Source organism: Erpetoichthys calabaricus, chromosome 4 (genome assembly GCF_900747795.2).
Source record: "Erpetoichthys calabaricus chromosome 4, fErpCal1.3, whole genome shotgun sequence".
Taxonomy (NCBI): Eukaryota; Metazoa; Chordata; class Cladistia; order Polypteriformes; family Polypteridae; genus Erpetoichthys; species Erpetoichthys calabaricus.
Genome location: NC_041397.2, coordinates 128488217 through 128502278, shown reverse-complemented (window position 1 = coordinate 128502278; position 14062 = coordinate 128488217). Strand labels below are relative to the sequence as shown.

General features: G+C 38.4%; 1 protein-coding gene across 1 annotated transcript in view; it reads right to left on the bottom strand.

Annotated features, from left to right (window-relative positions):
- Nucleotides 1-14062, bottom strand: part of LOC114650257 (uncharacterized) — a 113860-nt gene that overhangs the window by 62869 nt on the left and 36929 nt on the right. Inside the window, exons 8-12 of the mRNA XM_028799782.2 lie at nucleotides 11312-11476; nucleotides 8282-8428; nucleotides 4348-4485; nucleotides 2472-2681; nucleotides 1529-1612 (exon numbers count right to left, since the gene is read on the bottom strand). Coding sequence (XP_028655615.2) covers nucleotides 1529-1612; nucleotides 2472-2681; nucleotides 4348-4485; nucleotides 8282-8428; nucleotides 11312-11476 — 744 coding nt within the window. The remainder of the gene's footprint in view (nucleotides 1-1528; nucleotides 1613-2471; nucleotides 2682-4347; nucleotides 4486-8281; nucleotides 8429-11311; nucleotides 11477-14062) is intronic.

The window sequence follows — 14062 nt, the reverse complement described above, 5'->3', positions numbered from 1 at the left end:
CTGACTGACCTGTAACTAAACTTCCTTAAATATCATGGATCACAGTGATGCAACAAAATACAGTGGAACCTCGGTTCACGAACGTCTTGGTACACGTACAACTCGGTTTACGACCAAAAAGTTCGCCAAACTTTTGCCTCGGTTCACGACCACACACTCGGTATACGAACAAGCCAGGTTCCCTTTCGGTTTGTACATGTTCAGTCTCTCCCTGTGTATTTCCTGTGCAGCGAGCGAGAGAGTGCGACACACACACACACACACACCCACACCCACACACGCACACACACACACACAGAGGCAGCGTGAGAGAGAGGCAGCGCGAGAGACAGAGGCACACACACAGGCAGCGCCTCGCTGCGCACACACACAGGAGCACGCGCAAGAGAGGCGCACGCACACACACAGGAGCGCTCTAGAGAGACACACACACAGGCACTCCAGGCTCGCAAAAGAGAGACGCACACACACACAGGCGCGGGAGAGAGAGGCGCGCACACACACAGGAGCGCGCTAGAGAGACACACACACACAGGCGCTCCAGGCTCGCAAAAGAGAGACGCACGCACACACACACAAGCGCGCGTGCGAGAGAGAGCGAGTGAGGGACGCATAAGGTAGAGAAGGCTTGTTTTTGTTTTCTATTTACAGTGATCGGTTCGTAGCCTGCATTGTTGCAATGTTACTTTTCTTGGTGGTTTATTAAATTACGGATTTTTCAAATGTTCATTTTTCCCCTGTGCTTAAAACTCATTAAAAAAAGTGTTTTTAGCAAGCGGTTCCTAGCACTATAGCGCGAATTATTGCAGTGTTAGTTTTCTCTGTTGTTCAAGGTTTTCTCAGTGTTATTCAATGTTTTTACATTTAGTTTACCATTACGGTGTTTTTTCTATGGTATAATTAACTATATTTGTACTTAAAAACTAATATATATATATATATATATATATACATACAGTTCGTACGGTCTGGAACGGATTAATTGTATTTACATACAATCCTATGGGAGAAATTGCTTCGGTTCACGACCAACTCGGTTTACGACCAGAGTTTTGGAACGAATTATGGTCGTGAACCGAGGTTCCACTGTATCGGTAAAAGTAGCATGAGTGACCACTGGCTCATGTTAAAAAATGGGAAATACTTTTTTTAAAATTAACAGGATAAAGAATTAAGTATCATGTAGGTTTCTGAATGTGAATGTTTCACTCAATGGCTACACAGATTCAGTCTGAGGCCCTGGACTGGCCACCATCCATGTGGAGTTTGCATGCTCTCCCATGGTTTTTTGGTTTAGTGAGCTTTTCCTACTGGAGGCCTGATGGTAACCGCACCATTTCCCAGTGTCCCTCCACTGGAATAAGGAATTTAAAATTGTTGGACAGATTGAGTTTTTTTAAGTATTTAAATTACTTGTAATCAATCATACTTCGATGGAGCAGTCATAAAATAATGTAGTGCCTAATTTTGAGCTTAAGTTGAAATGGTAAATGAAACTCTGAAAGGTAGGTGATTTGTTAAATGTTACCTGCTGGTACTTGCTGTGGCTCATAATTCGGCAACAACTGTGCTGACTCCGTTTGAGAGGTGTCAGAGACATGGTCTTTTGGGACTGTAGTAAAAAATATGAATATAAAAAGTTAAAGGTAGAGTTATCTTCACAAGCTGAACATTTTCATTAGTAATAAACTTTACACATTTTGCCTACCACCTCATTCATGATGTAGTGCCATCTTAAAGGATAAATTATTATTTTTAACCTTTTTGTAAACTATTAAAGTAATAAGACTACATGTGGTGAGCCTGAGCGTGAATTTAAGTTAAAAAGTCACCAGTCAGAAGTAGGCAGGGTGCTCCAGGTGTTTATATAGTTTTCCCCAGGGATTCACTTTCTCCCCCAGTGTCCAAAAGTATGTGTACCATTCGTTTGACTAGTTATAGACAGTTTCCCAGAATAAATGTGCATTTATTTTGGAATGGTTGTTTGCACATTATAGCTGTCTGTTTACCTCATTTTATGAACTGGCTTAATCTAATTATAGAGTTACTGGGAATTAGAGCCTACAGTATACAGGCAACATCAGATACTAGGCAGGAATCATCCCTGGGTACCAGTCCTTCAAGAGCCATTTAGAGTAACTGCTTCGTTTTTTCCGATATATCCATACAGAGATTTACTATGGGCAGACAAAAAGACAGTACATTATATACAGTAACATTTATATATTCACTTATATTATTTTAACTTATTGTTCATTATTAGTAGGGCCTTCTTATTGCATGGGCACACTGAGTGTTTTCCAGGGGCCTCATGCTATTCTATGTATGTTGTGACTTGCTGAGTGGTTGTGTAGGTTGGGGCCCCAGTGCACTGCATTGTCCGGGGCGCCTATAATGCTGTTAAGGCAGCCCTGATTATTAGCTGTTATTGAGTACTGAGACATCTTTAGAGGACATAAGACCAAACAAACCTGTGACCTTGGTGTCTTGAGTGCACATGTTCTCCCCATCAACCGATTCAAACATAGCCTGACCCTGAGGGGTTTGAGCAAGCAGTTCCAACAGCTTGCCTTTATAGTTTCCTTTGTCACAAACACCATTCCATTGCAGGACTCTGGTCAGACACGTCAGTGCCTCCTTAGCTGCATCTTGCTCTGCTTCTTTTTTTTTGTAGCAACCCACTAAAAATAAGGAAGAGCAAAGAAGAATATCTTAGGTATGTTCATGGGATGTCAACCAATTCCAGTAAAATAATGCTGAGAAAATCAAAAAACTTCTCCAAAAATCCAAATGATGTTGTTCTTCCCCACTTGCTGTTAGCTGTTACTGTTATTTGTTGAACTGTGCTCCCCCTTTGTTTTGTCTTTTATTAACACACCTGTCAGTCACGTCCCACACTCACAGTGGTGTTATAAATATCTATGAAACTCACGTAAAGCATGTAGGTCCCATAATAAACATTTAAATACAATACACTCCATGTGTCTCACGTAGGCACCCCTTTATGTCTTGTTTTGGTCACATCCAAAACGTATCTTTAAGATATATAAACCCCTGAGTCTGGTTAGCTGTGGTACGTAGCAATTTGGACCTGTGTCTAAGTGCTTCTCTTTGTCTCGAGCCAACCATGGAAATCACTCGCCTTGTAAGTGTCTTTTAAAGCTTCATTGTTTAATGTATGCTCTCTGTTATGTGTTGCTTTGTAAATCATTATTTATTGTCTTTGGTTCTACACCTGTAAATACCTATAAGTTTCTTTTGTATACTAGGGGCCTTACCCCCTGCTCATTTCTCTCACCATCCCCTTTCCCCGCTGCCAGTAGCCATTTCTCCGAAACCCCTCTTAAATGGTGATACAATGGGAAGCAAATACATTTTTTTAACTCCTCTTTGCTCGAGCAGCTGCTGGCGTGCTGCTGCTGCCATCAAGTGTGATCTGCAATTCGCTCACCTACCCCTCCCCCCCCCACCAGCAGTAGGTGCTATTGTGAAGAGGGGGGGCTGAGCGCACCCCAAGGAGACATGGCTGCTCCTCTGAAACCCCTCTTAAACGGTGATACATTGGGAAACACGTAACAGGTGTTTTTTTCACCTCCTCTTTGCTCGAGATGCTGTTGGCTTGCTGATGCTACATGCCACGTGATCTGCATGTCATGCAGTGCTTCAAACTTTTAAAAGCCTGTACAGCACCTGAATATTCAATCTCTTTTCACTGTTCAGTTATTTCCCCAAGTAATATTTTCAGTTTGTTTGCGATCTTTACTCTCATTTTTTGAGACTTTCTAATTTTCCTGCTTCCATTATCTCTAACCTGCTCTGCATGTGTATCACGGGACTTGTGTCTGAAGGTTGTAAGTATGACGTGACTTGTCCATCTCGTGGGAAGTGAAAGTGTCTCTGTCTCTCTTCAAAAGAAAGATCACGTCTCGTCCCCGGGATAAAGTCTCATCTCGTCGCAAGTTTTTTATTTTATAATAGAGAGATATTTCAGATTACAATGAGGTACGTCCAGTAAAAGCCTTCAAAAAAGCTCACCCTTGTCGTTTTTATGTGGATGTGCCAAGTTGTTTAAGCTCCCAACAGAAAAGATGTGTTTATGAAGATCAATAAGTATAAAACTATCAAATCTAAAGTAATGGATTTTCCCTTATATGTGTTTTTCAACTTTTGGAACATGATGTTTTCTTCACTGTACTTTTCATGAGTGATTCTTTGACAAAACTATGTGTTAACTGTATATGTTTTTTTCTCTTAGACAAAATAAAAATAAGAATGGAATTAACTATTTAAACTTGCTTTCCGTATGATTTTAGCTCTTAAAAGAGATTTGCATATTTGACAGCATACCTTTATTTTGAAATCTGAATGGGCCACATATCCATAACACGCTTTTAAATTTGTTTTCCTTAATTTCTTGGGTAATCACGTTTGGCACATTAAACCCAGATTTGTTACAGAATTCCACGACTGTTAGTTTATGTTTACCTAAAAAAGAAGGAAAGATGAATTAGCTGTGTTTTACTGTTATTGTCTTGTATGAAACTGTGCTATATAAATAAATATTGTTCTTATCAGAATTAATAATGCAGTGGTATGTCCTAGCTTAGTGAATATGTCATTATATTTATTTAAAATCTACAAACTTTACAAAGAAGTTTCAATAACTATAGATGAAAGAAAAATTTACATTAGCGGAAAACTAAAATAAGAACAATGAAGCAGGGACATATTGCTTTAAAAGAGACACACACTGTTTGAAATGCAAAAACAACTTTGCTTTTATATAGCACTCCTCACATGTAGCTCTGATCTCTGATCACACCACCAAATTAAAAACTACAAACTAGCATACATAAATCAAGCACAACAGCAAAGTTACCCAGTCATTTTTTGGAAACTGCATCACCAGTGTTTGGAGAGTCAAATATTGCTTCCTTACACAAAATATTAAGCAGCTGTGTGTCACTTTGAATACAGTTACGCAGAACTGATACAAGAAAAATCACAATTTCAAAATGCAAATCTTTTTTCCAAAAGAGAGTTTTTGTTTTTTAAAAAAGTTTGTTTGGGTGCAAAGGAAGGAATATTGGAACTTGGTAACACTGTGTGCCCCTTTTGGACACAAAACTTTCTCCGACTTAGAAGAAAATACAAGGTCTTTCATAAATGTGACATGGCAAATCAAATTTTGGTGTTAGCCAGGTTCATGAATTGGGGGTTGTTAATGTGGGGGCCATACATGAAGAAAGGTAACCAGGGAAGAAAAAAAAGCTTTGGTGGCCCCTCATCTGCACAAATGACTGAATACAGACGCGATTAAAATATGGGTGGGCAGACTTAGCTTTGCCAGTGTGGCCTTACTAATCCAGCCATGCACACACCAGAACACTCTTTCCCATTCTCTTGCACATGGTGAAAATGGTTGCAAATGAGATGAACAAATACAAGGAACTTTTTTAAATACCTTTCTTCCCGTGTCAACAGTGTGAATTTTACTGGTTTTACAAATTTATTTTACAAAGTAAAACTCTTAAGTTCATGTCCCTAGTCATTTTGTCCTGAAGAGGGTCTCTCGTGTTGGTGCCTGACCCAAGGCATGAGCAAATGCTGGACAGGGTGCCAGTCCATCACGGGGCTACTCTTAAGTTTGCACAAATTGCTAGTTCATCGCCGACTGTAACACATAAACAGGAAACTCAGTCCTGGATCACTACATTTTGGACTCTGTTGACCCACCCATCTTGAATACCCCACTTTGGAGTCATTGGAGTCCTATGGTATAATTTATCCTAGCAGCAGTCAGTGGAAGTTTATTGCATAAGGCCTAAATGTATTCAGTATATTCATAAAGTTAGAAATTACATCTCTCAGAGGAAACCCACTTGAGCAGAAGACATACATAAAGTCTACAAAGAAACCATTCTAGAATTTAATTTAACTTATGACTCCCTAGTTATACTATTAATTACAATTTGCTTTACGTACCTGTATATATGCAGTAACAGAGCTGAATATATAATAATAACAAAAATTACCCATTACCGATAAATTATGTATTTTGTTCAAGGTGATGGAGCCAGGAATGAGATGCCTGTTAGCAAACATCTGCATTGCCTTCTAAGAAAAGGTTTCATTTAAAAACACAAATCTAAAGTCTAATTTCAGGAAACTGTCACATTAACCATAAGAATAAAGACCAATAGTAAAGGTATTCTTGGATACAGTTATCATTTCTTTGAACTATTTTTGAAAATTTCAGTACAAATATAATATTTTAAATGCAGCATCTATTAGCAATGTCCCAATCTACAGTATACTAATAAAAGGCAAAGCCCTCACTGACTGACTGAATGACTTATCACTAATTCTCCAACTTCCCGTATAGGTGGAAGGCTGAAATTTGGCAGGCTCATTCCTTACAGGTTACTTACAAAAGTTAGGCAGGTTTCATTTCGAAATTCAAAGCGTAACAGTCATAACTGGAACCTCTTTTTTGTCCATATACTGTAATGGAATGCAGCTCGCTGGCCGTGGGAGGCGGAGTTGCGTATCGCGTCATCACGCTTCCCACGTAATCACGTGAACTGACTGTGAACGCAGTACGTACAAAACAAGGAAGAGGCTGTGGACATCGCAACATACACAAGAGAGCGGCTCACGTGAACTGACTGAACACAGCAGGAGTGAAACAATGCACGGTGTAAACCGTAAGTTTAAATTAAGTTTATAGAAACGCTCCCGCTGCCGTTTGCAATACCATATTCGCGACATACAAGTTTAATGAGAAGACACGACGTATAAACGAGACTTTGGATTACTTTGTAACAGAGTTGAAATTGCTGTAGCGAGAAACTTTTAAGTGCCGGGTCTTAGCTAACATTAAATAAAGCCGTGGACATCGCAACATCACACAAGACGGCGGTTCACGTGAACTGACTGAACGCAGCACGTCAGAAACAAAGCACCGTGTAAACCTAAAGTTTAAATTAAGTTCATAGACCTACAAAAGGTTGCCATTGATTTGAGGCAGGATTGCTTTTCTCCTGTACAACTATACGTTGCATTCTCAACAGTAAGCTTGCACGGCTTGCTCATTTTACAACCGGAGTGCTAAACTGACAACGTGGTATACAAAGAGAACTATAACAATCGTAATAAACGAACAATAAAACAGCAGAGAACCCGTGGATTAAATAAAAAGGCTGCTTCCTTGGCGAAGCAAGGAAAAAGGATGGGCTTATATGGCGTTCGTTTATAAAACAGCGGAGAAACTGTGTAAAGGCTTCTTCACAAAAAAACAGCAGAGCGCCTTATATGAGCAGGCAGTCAGCTAAAGAAGGGAATCAATAAATAACTATATTCGTAATAAACGAACAAAAAATAGCGGAGAATCCGTGGATTACATAAAGGAAATGGGTACCTGAACAGAAAAGTGAGTCTCGAATAGCTACACAATAACTATAACAATCGTAATAAACGAACAATAAAACAATACAGAACCGCTAAGCAAGGAGAAAGGACGGCCTTATATGGCGCTCGTTTATAAAACAGCGGGGATATAATATATGTCTATATATATATATATATATATATATATATATATATATATGTAGATAAGTATATATATGTGTATATATATGTAGATATGTATATATATATATATGTGTATATATATGTAGATATGTATATATATATATACAGTATACTGTATATGTAGATATGTAAATATGTATATGTATATATATATATGTGTCTATGTGTATGTATATATATATATATGTGTGTATGTATGTATGTATGTGTGTATATATATATATATATGTGTATGTATGTATGTGTATATGTATATGTGTGTGTATGTATGTTTGTATATGTTTGTGTATATATATGTTGATATGTGTATATATATATATGTATATATATGTGGATGTGTATGTGTATATATATATGTATATATGTAGATATGTGTATATGTAGATATGTGTATATATGTATATGTATATATATGTTTACATAACCTCTTTAACACACTACTTCTCCGCTGCGAAGCGCGGGTATTTTGCTAGTGAAAAAATATCTGTTAAATAAGACAATGTATTTAAAGTGACAAGGAAACAAGACTGCTTTTGAGGGAAAGACATTTACCTACAGTAACTCTTTAAAGGAATATTGTGTGAAACTATTTATTGCGGTTTATAAACTTAAACCTAAGAAAACTCCAGTACAGCAGCCACTCACACGATATACCAAACTGAACGATGATAACTAGAAGATGACAAACCTTCTGATGAAGTTTCCATGTTAAACATTTTAGCAAACTTCTCATAAGCCGCATTTTCAGCAGTCCCTTCTTCACTGTAAATATCTGGAAGTTCACACTTAATCTTCAAATGAACTGTCACCCGCACAAAAAACAGAGACGGACCAGCTGATGGAAAAGAAACAAAAGAAAAATGTTTGCTAGATGTTACTCAATGTGTTCTTTTGAAAAATATATTTCAGATGTGTAAAATCAAACAAACATGAAAATAACAATGTAAGGTGCAGATCATTGTCAATGTACTCAAGGTATAGCAATACAAAGATAAACAAGTACCAAGATAAGCAGAGCTTTAAATGGAGTTTAGGAGTCAGAAACATTAGCTTAACAAAAAACGTTAGCATTTCTATAGAGTAGAAATCTGTAAGCAAACATAACCAGCATGGCTGGGCCTTTACATGATCTCAGGTGTCAAGGCTTGTGGCTTGCTGAATTTCCTCTGTAGGGCTGACGCCTACCTTCTGACAGCCCTTACACGTACACTGCACTCACTTCCCACCCCCTAGACCTTCCCATCTGAGAGTGTTACATTAAGTAAATTTATAAATGTACAAATAAAATGGGTACTTAAAAGAGCACCACTGTAAAAAAATTCATGGAGATTAAATGTAATGATAATGTGGTGCCTTCATACCAGCAGGTGCTTGCAGAGGTATCCTGCCCAGGACAGCCAACAAGCGATAGTCTATCCAGAACTTGCACTGGGAGCCTCCCCCTTTAACAGCAGGGCATAGGCATGCAGGGCTGGTGGCCCTAAGACTTTGTACGATTGCTCTTGACCCCAGAACTGATTTAGGGGATGGCTCATAACCAAGGTGTGAAATACAGAGGCGCTAGGACCCCCAATTCATCCTTCTTAACCATGTGAAAGCCTCAAAATCAAAACTGTGTGATGAACTGGAAAACAAATTTTCAAAGTACGTTACAGTATTATAAAAAACACACTGCCCACTACTAGGTTTTCAAGAAAACAGGCTCAAATATGAAGTAGGTCATTGCTAGGGGGTTTCCTCTTATTTTAGTCTGTTTTACCCTTAACCCATTGGTGCTGTTAAATAACTAGAGCTGCAGCACTGCAGACAGCGTTAACGATATTTCACTTAACCTAACTTTGCTCTGAAACAAGGAAAAGAAAATGAAGTTCTCCGCTCATTAACTTTTGGATTTATTTTTACAAGATTCAAACACAGCCATTTCCCAAATGAGGAAATTTCAACCAAAAGTTTTGTTACTGTTAAAGTGAGTATCAGCATCACCACACCAGGTAAGATGGTAGCTTCTGCTCTTCACACGGAAGTGTGGTTGTCACTGAAAGTGGCCGTTCTGTGTGGCGTTGGTCAGAAGTACAACAACAACAACATTTATTTATATAGCACATTTTCATACAAAAAGTAGCTCAAAGTGCTTTACATAATGAAGAAAAGAAAAATAAAAGACAAAATAAGAAATTAAAATAAGACAACATTAATTAACATAGAAAGGAGTAAGGTCCGATGGCCAGGGTGGACAGAAAAAACAAAAAAAAACTCCAGAAGGCTGGAGAAAAAAATAAAATCTGTAGGGGTTCCAGGCCACGAGACCGCCCAGTCCCCTCTGGGCACAAAGGTGGCCTGATATTCATTTGCAGACTGCACATTTTGGTATAATGCAATTAGTCTGTCTAAAGTATTCATATCCTAAGTGATAACATAAAGTGATAAAATTACAGTTATGGGTAAATGTGAGCCGAGAGGGGTCTTACTTGTCATGCTATCAAAAGACGTGGAATTGAAGAGACCATTCCACAAGACAGACAGAATAAAATCTTGTGTAAGCAGGTCTAATGGGCCCGCAGGATTTTATTTATTTTATTTATTTGATATTTTTAGTTCCTACATTCACTGCTGCCTTTTCTGTCCTTTTGTTTAATAAAGCTATTTAATTTTAGATATTTTGTAGCTTTTTGCATGCTGTTCCAGAGCCAGATGGAGTTCTTATTTTCACCTTCTCCCCAGTTTCATGAATCAGCATTTTATCATTTTGGCTACATTTATGGAATTATAATTTGTATATTCTTTATCATTTGCTTTTTTAACTGCATGGCAGTGATGCCACCTCAATACGATTTTTTTTATTGGTTTTTTGGATGTTTGCTACCATTTTATGACCATTTTGCATGGGCACAGCCATATTGTTTTCTGTCACTATGCCCTTTACTGCTTATAGGACATGGAGTTCATGTGATGGTGCGAGTCACCTTGTCACACCATACAGCTCAGCCGTGCAACTTCTCCACAATCAGGACCTTCTCCTTCAGATCTTCTTTTACTTTATCCATCCACCTCTGCTTTGGCCTCCCACCCTTTCTCTTGCCCTGTATTTCCATTCCCATCACTTTTTTGCCCACATATTCATCGTCTCTCCTCATCAAATGTCCATATCGCTTCTACCTACTTTACAGCACTTTCTTAGATATCTTTCCTACTTTTGCTGTACCTCAGATTGTCTCATTTCTTATTTTGTCCTGTTTTTTTGTAACTCCACATATTCACCTCAACATTCCCATTTTTGCACATCCAGCTTCCTCTCCTGAACTCACTTTACTGCCCACATCTCAGCTCCATACATTATTGCTGGTCTTACCAAACAGTGGTAAGCAGTTCTAAGCCACTTCTAAATGAAAAAAACAACATCCCCTTGAAAGGCATGTATATTTCAAACATGTGGAAAAGCAAGTTGTGATACAGATGAGGTAAAATTGCCCAGTCCAAATATTATAATCAAGAAGTATTCCCTTATGCCCACCAAATCTAAACTTCTTAGACGTCATGCTACTTTCATATACACAATGATATGTACAACAATGCAACTAAATAATACACATTTCTCAGCCATTATGTAATACCTAGAACAGAATGTGGTTTACATTCCCAAATATTATATTAGCATAACATAATGTGAAAAAATCCATATACAGATTATCTGAATGACAAGAATAATAATGAATTGTACTTTTGCTAGTGTTCAGAAGCTCTTCTTCTGTAGAGGATGCATCAGTGTTTTCCTCTAACATCAGTAGAGCAATTTTGGAAACTTCCTGATGTGCAGCCTTAATGTTAGGAAGGACTTTTGATCCTGTGTACTTTTTACCATTTACTGTCACTTCACCAATATAGCCTGTGAAGAGAAAAATGAATGTATTAATACAAAAATCTATACACATTTTGGAAATCCCTGAATTTGAAAACCTTAGCAAAACATCTTATTCCCTATGAAAACAATCTGCATATCTCCTAATAAAAATGTTGGGTCGCTACTTAAATCAGGAACTTACTAAAGGCACTATACAATCCATTTCAAAGCGGTGATATGGAAACACACAAGAAATGTAGATACAGTACAAATGAAGAAAAGCCATTAATGTGGCTAGACGTCAGTATGAAAATAAACTGAAGACAGAATTTATCAGCTGTGCAAACCCTGGAAGGGATTTGTTGAAGGACTCCAAAGTTAAACCTAATCCAATGCCATCTTCATTTTCCATTCCAGATCGACTTTCTACACTTGTTCTGATCGTGACAACAACTAGCTAGTCATTTGAAAGCCTGCAGCACCACGTGATTGACCCTTTTTTTGTTTCAGCACATGACGTAAGAAAGATTTTTAAACGAGTTAATGTCCACAAGGCAGCCTAGGGTGTCTTTTAAAAACCTGTACCAAACAATTAATTGACGTCTTCAGTGATATTGTTAATATTTTTCTGAGTGAATCTGTTATCCCCACCTGCTTCAAAAGGACAATTATCCCTGTGTCTAAGAAAACAAAAGATGACTGACTGAATGACCTCACTCCACTTTGAGAGACACATTAAACAGAATATTCCAGACAGAGTCACACACGTGCGACTGGGAGGCAGCTAAAGGCCTAACAGTAGTACCACACCAGACCAGGGGGTGGTGAGCTGCACTGACTTTCTCTTTCAATCCTCTGCAGACCATCCACGGGAAATCCCGCCGCCCTTTGATGACATCACTTCCAGTGCTGGCGCCATTGATAATGTCACTTCCAGCACTGGCACCATTGAGGACGTCACTTCCGGTTCTGGCGCTATTGGTGCCGTCAAATCCGGTCCAGATGAAGTCTCTTCTGGTTCCAGTCCTGATGACGTCATTTCCTGTCCCAGCCTTTAAAGCCGCCTTATTTACAGTCTTAAATCAGTTCTGTTTTGTGAACAACTCAACCAAAATTACCCATTTGCAGCCAGGGCATAATATAGGTAAAAAAATATACGTACCATCCTGGCACGTCTAGGTAATAAAAGCTGTTAAGCTAGAGAGTTCTGTTTACAGGCTACACCTCAGAATTTTTTTTTTTTTTTTTGCTTGTTTTTTTATTTTATTAATTTTCATTGTAATCATTCCATACAAACAGATCAATTTATAACCCAACAAATTTGAAGACAAATCAAACCCCACCCCTGAGAAGGAGAGCTTAGCTAAAGGAAAATTGCTTTAAGCTTTTTAATAAGGCAACATTAGACAAAAGAAGGGGAGAAGTAAATATCTATATAAATAAGAGATGGAGAAGGGAGTTAAATGCAATAATAGTTAATTCTCTTATTCTAAAATAATATTGATTAAATCCTGCCAAGTTTTGAAAAAATTTTGTACAGATCCTCTAACTGAAAATTTGATTTTTTACAATTTCAAATAATATAAAACATCAGTTTCCCACTGACTTATAAGAGGAGAATTAGGATTCTTCCAATTTAACAAAATAAGTCTGCGTGCCAAGAGTGTAGTGAATGCAATCACAGTTTGTTTGTCCTTCTCCAATTCAAGTCCATCTGGAAGGACACCAAACACAGCTGTTAGTGGGTTAGGAGGGATTGTGATACTAAGGCTGTCTGAGAGGCACTTAAAAATTTTTGTCCAAAATGATGTTAGTTTGGTGCAGGCCCAGAACATGTGACCCAGTGAGGCAGGAACTTGGTTGCAGCGCTCGCAGGTTGGATCCTGGCCTGGAAACATTTTGGACAGTTTTAAGCGAGACAGATGAGCTCGATATATAATTTTTAGTTGAATAATTCTATGCTTTGCGCATATAGAACTCAAGTGAATTCTCTGAATTTAACAGATTTGTACCATCAAAGCTGACTATCAAACTCCTCAATTTAGGACTCAGCACCACCATCTAAAACTGGATTTTGAATCTCCTAATTTGGATTATGTGCAGATTTGTCAGCATCCCCTTCTCCTAGCTAACCCTCAATACAGACAACCCACAAAGCTTTGTGCTGAGCCCTTTCTTGTACTCCTTGCTTACCTCTGTCTGTGTGGTTAGTCATGGCTCCAATCACATGAATAAATTTGATAATGGCACCACCATCATAGGCCTGATCAACAATGATGATGAGGCAATTTGTAGAGAAGAGATCTACCTGCTGACTCAGTGGTGCCAGGGCAATAATCTCACCCTTAACATCAGCAAAACCAAGGAGCTGGTCATAGACTTCAGAAATCAGAAGACACACCACATTTCCATCCATTTTGAGGGAAATGCTGTTGAAAAGGTGAGCAGCTTTAAATTTTTTAGAGCAGCCATCACTAATGAGCTAAAGTGGACACTACACATTTCGCCTCTTGTCAAAAAAGCTCACTGTGGTATAGTGGGTCCGTGGCTTCAAAAAAAAGGGCCAGGTTTTAACCCGTATAGCTGTGTCATTCTCCGTGGGCGTGATTGCATGACCGCAGGGAGTTAATT